This window comes from Rhagoletis zephyria, unplaced genomic scaffold (genome assembly GCF_001687245.7).
Source record: "Rhagoletis zephyria isolate East Lansing unplaced genomic scaffold, Rhagoletis_zephyria_1.1 Rzeph_scaffold_10941, whole genome shotgun sequence".
NCBI classification, from domain to species: Eukaryota; Metazoa; Arthropoda; class Insecta; order Diptera; family Tephritidae; genus Rhagoletis; species Rhagoletis zephyria.
In genome coordinates this window covers 13,148-20,164 of record NW_016168018.1, presented here as the reverse complement: position 1 = coordinate 20,164, position 7,017 = coordinate 13,148, and the positions used below count along the sequence as shown (strand labels likewise).

The window sequence follows — 7,017 nt, the reverse complement described above, 5'->3', positions numbered from 1 at the left end:
TTATGATTACTTATTAACACAACCATTAAATAAGGTACATCATTATAAAGGTTCCCCACCCGAAAATTCACTCTCGATTATCTTCTGTATCCGTAACTTTTGTTCATTTTCATCTACATCTAAAACTTTATGCTTTACGTTCACGAGGTTATCACTGTATCTTATTGCCATATGCGTATAAACTATATTTTTCCAATCACCCCATATCATATCTTTGAAGTCGCGATTCAAGTTACTACAATAAATAAATCAAAATAAAAAATTAAGTTGAAATGTGTTAACACATACGTACATACATATGTATGTATAAAATGTATTTAACTTACCCGCTACCGCATAAATCTCCATCTGTTGGATACCACCAGCCGCTCTGCATTCTTTGAGTGCAACTTTTCTGATCCACATTACCCATTCCCTTCGCTTGGAAGGGTTCATCAATAACTGGTGTGAACTCATCACCAGCCGTACCGTTTGCTCCATACACAAACATCAACCGAAATTCATTTTCTTCGCTGGTTACAAAGAAGTTTTTATACATTTCGTAAGGACTATGTCCATCTTTTGTGCCCAATTGTATCCACAATTCGGTACTCTTATTTGGTAACATCATGCTGTGAATATCCTGCAAACCAATGAAAAAGTCATAATCTAAATCGCCGAAGCCGTCTTTGTAAGCTAACCAACTGCGATCGAAAGATTCATTGCCACCGATATGGCGACGTTGTATGACACGCCAGCTTTTGCCGCCTGCTGGGTCTTTCAAGCAGTATATTGATCTAGACAAATTGTTTTCAAATATTTTCCAAGCATTAATTACGGTACTGAACTCATCATCACATAAACCGGTGGAAGCATTCCTTCTGAATCGCACATTTGTTTCTTGCAGAAAGGTTTTATATGACGGCCAAGTATCTTGCGGCTTGTCGTTTAAATTGATGTCCTTTGGCGTCGGTTGTGTATTTGGGGCAGATTTCCTCGGTTCGATTAGTATCTCTGAGTTTTGTGATTTGATCAAGTTGTTGACTATGTCTGTTAAATTATTGGCTGTGTGTATGAACATCTCCTTCGTTTTCTCAGTCTGGACCTCAAGTTTTTCTTGTAATTTCTGTTCAAGAGATTGACGTTGACTATCGAGTTCTTTTTGCATTGTCGCAAGGAATTTAGTTCCGAATTTATTGATTTCTTCCTGCAACCATCTTCGCTGAGAATTAGCTGCGATCTCTTGTTCCTGCTTGTTGTGCGCTTGACGTTGTATTCCATCTGACCTTATTTGCTCGGAATATAATAATTTTTTAATACTTGTTGATACATACTCATTATGCTTCCTTATCTCGATTTCCATGTTAACAACCTTTGCAAGCAAATTTCTTTGCGTTTCTATAATGCTGTTAAGCCTGAAAAGTGTGACATATGTATATATCTCGGCGTTTTAAATCAAAATTGATGTAAGAAATAGAAATTCCTTTCTACAAAAAATGTTGCCTTTGCATTGCCCTCTCCCTTGTATTTATGCGCAGAGGCAACAAGTGGATAATATTTTTTGGTGGAAAAGAAAATGCCAAGCGATTTTGATTACCTTTGACGACTTTGTGCCAACCCTTGTTTGATATTTTCAACTTCGTGCTGTAAATTCTGCAAAGTTGCCTCGCTGCCGAAAAGCACTGTGAAAGCCTGGAACATAAAAGTATACAATATTAAAAACTTCGTAACAACTGTTATGTTACCCTCTTAGCATATCTTACATTGTCTTCTCCAAATGCTGGGGTGCCAAAATTCGTCCACACAAGAACTACAAAGGATATCCAAATGATTGATCTCCAAGCCATGCTGTCAGAATTTTTATTTTTGAATTGATATTATATGTGTATACGCTTTTTTTAAGGTACAGAAATTACAGGCACATAACCGACGTGCTTCGCTGCACCTTCAAAGTATTTTTGTTCTGTCACTTTCTCTCACTACATCAAATCTCCTAGATAATATTGATTTGAAAGTATTTATTTATAAATAATAAATTTATTTTATTTTTCATAATAAGCCCATTCGAGTTTTAGTTGTGCTATGTACTTAGAGCCGTTTTCTCAAGTAACCCGTAACTTTAAAGCTCACTTTATATGTAAAGGTTGCATTAAAATTTCTGATACGTCATAAACCGATAATTGAAATTCTTAGCTTTACTTTAACCCCAACCTTTAACTAAAAAGCGAGCTTTAAACTTAAAGGTTACTGCAGAAAACGGCCCTTAGAGGAAGTAACAGCACGCGAATTCTTTGAAGGCGCAGCAAAGCACGCCGAATATTTGATAATATGTTGAAAATTCTTTCTTCATTAAGAAACTCTTCATTTGCTAACAGTCTGGTAATGTTTCATTTCATTTTAATATTTTCAGTTTTTACAATTTAGATACGTGACAACTGAATTGAAAATATTTCTAAATCAATGATTTCTCAAATAACTTTCGCTCGACACTCATATTGTCATATTTGATTCATCTTATCAATGAAATTAAATTAAATTTATCAATTACAATATATTAAAATTTTCAAATAGGTGGAAACCCTCATCTAAAATGTTTACGGCTGTAAGCCCTTCTTAAACCACTTTCTTTTGAATATTGTGTAATATTTCATTAATAAATTAATTAATAAAATAAAATAAAATTATTCAAACGGGTGGTAACCCCCCTCAAAAATATTTTCGGCTGTAAGCCTTCCGAAATCTCTTTCCTTTGCCACCCATATTCCAGTATGTGTTTTATCTAATCAATTTACTTAAACTCAAATTTTCAAATAGGTTGCAAGTATCTAATTTTTTTACTTACTAATGTGACTTCTTTTATTTGTATTTTTCGGGATTTCCGCGAATTTTCGAATTTTTTTATTTTTGCTATACATATACATCTATTTCTATATCTCTCTGGGCTTTCAGGACTTTTCAGGATATTTCGTGATTTTTAAATCATACTGAATCAAGTTTTCTCAAGTGGGCCACCAAAGTTGACTTTTCGATTTTTTATATTTCATTGACCGATATTGAAATTTTTGATTATTGACCCCAAAAATTTTGCGCTAATTTTATTTTTTTACGAGTTATTTGCAAACAAATTTTTCTGCAGGCTTTTACACTTTTTGAAATATTTCAGCAACCATTCATTCGAATCTTATGATTTTTTGACAGCAATTAGAGAACTTATTGGGCAACAAAATGAAGTTTGTAAAATTTCTATTCTTTCGGTTAGATTAATTATTCGTAGGTGTCCCACTTGAATTCAATATATAGCATCACTGAGATGTTTTTGAACTGAAGAAGAAATTTTCACACATACCGACAGACATATGCACATACATATATACATAGATTCTACTCCAACTTAAAGAAACACTATTGAAGAAATATTATTGGAACAATACTTTTTGGACTTATGTTTTATTCAGCATTCAGTTTTGCCTTTAATTGCGAATTGATTCCGTGGCACTTAACTTATCGCTTGATTCTAGAAAACTGCGCTTTGATTGAACTTAGGAACTTTATTCGAACTAAACAGGCATTTGCATTTCCATTGATAGAGAAGAAGCGAAAATTAAAGAGACAGAACAGTAATGGAGAGAGGTTTCTCTGGTTGTCTTTGTTGCCAAGATGTTCACTTAAAACGCTGCTCCTTTATTAATTTGGAAATTCAAGCTTAGCTGGCTCCCTAGTGTCCATATAAAATGATTTGTCGGGCCTTTGCATCTCCTTATTTATTGAAAACTTAACTCTTTATATACATATTTAACTATGTAAGCAACGCAAATTTCTTTCTCTTCTAAGAAAATTTTGTCGAGTTTCTCTTTCCTGAGTATAAGGGTTATCAATAATAGCAGATTAAATTTAAACAAAAAAAAAACGCATTGCAGTCAATATGACACTGTGAGCTATAATAAATTGTGTACATATACATAAATGTCGTACACGTGAAAAAATACCTTAAATGTTGCCAATTCGAGATGAAATTCGCATACAGTGAACGATTTTGTTTTATCTACATATTTCACATATGAATGATAATGGTCCTCATTCGAAAAAAAAGTGAGCTTAAGCTCAGACTCCATTTTCGCGCGGTTAGGGCTCGATATATGTTTTGTTTTTTTTTTGGTATTTCAAATTTAGGGCTCGTAAGATCGTTAAAACGAAACATGTATCAACATAACTTATTCTGAAACTCGCCGTTACTATAATCTTTACTCACATTCTAACGGCATAGTTAAGCTCCTTATTGGTCAATGGAACGTTTTAGCTATGAAGTTGATGGAAACTTATCTCTTCGGCAAAGAACCACACTTCGGTGCTTTGATTTATCTACGATCACTTTCTGTTGAAAAACATGAAGAAATGCCTCTATGACAAGGGACTCAGAGCAATAAAAAGGTCATCTATGAAATTTCAAAAAGGTTGGATAACGCGTACCATGCTACACATAGACTATGTTGAAGCAAAAAAAAAAAACATGATGGAAGAGAGTCTAACAAAGCTAAAGACTGACAAAGACAAACAAAAAAAAAACGAAGATATATAGTAAAGTTAAAGATAAGTAAAAAAATAAATATAAAGACAAAGATAAAAATAAATATACTGACAAAGATAAGGTTAAAGATAACGACTGAGAAAGACAAACACAAAGCCAAAGATAAACATAAAGATAATTATAAAAATATAGCAAAAGATAAACATAAAAATAAATATAAAGATGCAGATAAAAATAGAGAGTTAAAGATAGGTATAAAGATTGAAATAAAGATAGAAATAAAGGCTAAGACTAAGATGGAGATCAAGACTAAAAAGTTTTCAATATGAAACGAACTACTTTGAAATGCGTCGAAAAAAGTTTCGACTCCGTATTGTGGCACAAGCGCAATTTACTAATTTTTTTTTGTATACATTTCAAACACTACTCAGTGTGCCCTCTTAATTATCAATGGTCGAGTATTTCTGCATTTTCATAATTCCTATGTATTTGCAATCCTACAATTCTAATCTTTTCGGACTTTTGAATATCCGGATAATCGAATATCTGTTTAAAAAATCCGAATAACCGAATATTAACCGAATATCTCTATAACAAAGTGAACTAATATTAGCCGAATAACAAAATAGAACGTATAGATATTCACCGGATTTTATCCGCACACACGAATATCCAAACGGATATCAGGATATTCGACTGTACCGATAGTTTCAACCCAATTTTATACCCCTTCCCCTTCCCCTTTGATTGCACTTCCCAATGAGTACATATTTATCATATCAACTTATCACTTTGCTAAATAAGCATTCTGTAGATATGATTATGTAAGCGTTTAGTCCCAATCCATGAGCCCCGGTATCTGTGCGCTATTTCATATCTATCTATGTACTGTCTTTTCTTATTTAATTACATTCAAAGTCATTACTTACGTGCTGTCGCCTCCTTCACTCCCAATCCGGGTAACTGTGTCGTCACTTGTGTCATTTTACATTGGCGCTGACCCACTTTTGGCGCGTGAATGTGGCGCTTACGTATTTTAGGTGTGTGCAAACATGCCTACATATGTATATGTATGCAATGACACTTAGAAGCTAAAATGCAAGTAAACACTGTGTAAAATGCATAAGACAACAAGAAAAAATTGTTTATGAGGAAGTGGAGCAGCAGCTATCACTTGGAAAAATGTGGCAAAAAAAAAACGATTGTAAGAAGCGAATAAATCACCAGCAACGAGACAGTGTTGTTGTTCGTTTTGCGAACTGTAATAAAATAACAAATACTTATAAAGACGAATAAAAGTGAGCTGACAGAAAAAAAAAAAACAAATCAAACAAATCGAAAAATTTGTAAAATAAATAAAAGGCAACAGAAATGCAATTTGAAATCAAATATGCAACAAATTCATTTTAATTTGCAATGCGTTGCGTGGCTGAGTGCATGAATAGACGAATGTATATCGAGCCCTAACCGCCAAAATAACGTAAGCGACATTTTTTTCAAAAATCTTCAAACTTGCTCTTTCTTATGCTATAAAACCGCATATTTAAAATTTTTCTGAAAAATAGAATAGAAAGTTGCAAATTAGTAAGCAAATTTATTGAATTTTCCGAGTTTTGCGTTACTAAAATTATTATTTTAAACTTTATTTTTTTTTTCGCTCAAAGGAAATTATTATTGCTCAATTTTTATTTTTTCGTTTAAAAATAATAATTTTTATTGAGTTTTATTTTTCCATTTAAGAATAATGATAGTACAAAGAACTCAAAAGCTATACCAACGTGAGTTCAGACATATCCTTTTCAGAGGTAGCGACATCCTAATAAAAGGAATAAGTCCCAACATTTTCAGGTCATAATTTCAGTTGGTTACGTCTGTATGGGCTTTTAAATTTTATAGAGAATCATTTATTTTAAATGAGTGGAAAAATAAAACTCGATAATAATTATTACCTCTGAGCGGAAAAATAAAAATCATAAAATAATCATTACTTGTCATCGAAAAAAAGTCAACGAATAATTATTTTCTTTGTGCGAAAAAATCAAACTCAACAGGTTTACAAAAAAAAAGAAGAAATTTCCGAATATTGAACCATCCTCTAAATCGCTATGTTATTCGACGCGCTGAACCCGAATCCGAGGTCCGTTAACCTCCATAATGTCAAGTTCGAGGTCATTTGAGGGACAAATAGGAACACAAATTTATTCAGTACAAATAAAAATGTATATACATATATGGGTTTTTGTTGTCGCTGAATCCGAATATGGCGGTCCCTTGATTCTTCAAGGTCATCTAGAGGTTATCTCAAGCCCGAATTCGGAATAATTGTATTGCATTTTTTGAGGTTTTAAGTATTATTGGACATGGATTAGACAAGGATTAGAGACATGAGGCACTCAATCAATCAGTCAAGGTTTTTATTTTTTGAATTGTGTCGTTATTGCAGACGACCATAGACATGTACATACATATGTATGTATATTTAAGGTGATCCACATAAGTACTCGCATTAATTT

General features: G+C 32.9%; 1 protein-coding gene across 1 annotated transcript; it reads right to left on the bottom strand.

Moving 5' to 3' along the window:
- Window positions 1–42: 42 nt before the first annotated feature.
- On the bottom strand, window positions 43–3,575 carry LOC108376772 (angiopoietin-2-like). The gene is made up of 5 exons (XM_017633014.1): window positions 3,411–3,575; window positions 1,743–1,827; window positions 1,577–1,671; window positions 327–1,394; window positions 43–235 (listed from the first exon to the last, which is right to left on the bottom strand). Exons 2-5 carry the CDS (start codon window positions 1,824–1,826, stop codon window positions 43–45), a joined length of 1,440 nt encoding a protein of 479 aa, XP_017488503.1. The 5' UTR covers window position 1,827; window positions 3,411–3,575.
- Between the last annotated feature and the right edge of the window lie 3,442 nt (window positions 3,576–7,017).

Excerpts from the sequence above, each read along its gene's own strand:
- LOC108376772 (XM_017633014.1), bottom strand. The coding sequence starts at position 1,826 with ATGGCTTGGAGATCAATCATTTGGATATCCTTTGTAGTTCTTGTGTGG. Across the intron at positions 1,672-1,742 it reads CAGCATTTGGAGAAGACAAT|GCTTTCACAGTGCTTTTCGG; the intron begins GTAAGATATGCT and ends TTTATGTTCCAG. Across the intron at positions 1,395-1,576 it reads TTGGCACAAAGTCGTCAAAG|GCTTAACAGCATTATAGAAA; the intron begins GTAATCAAAATC and ends CACACTTTTCAG.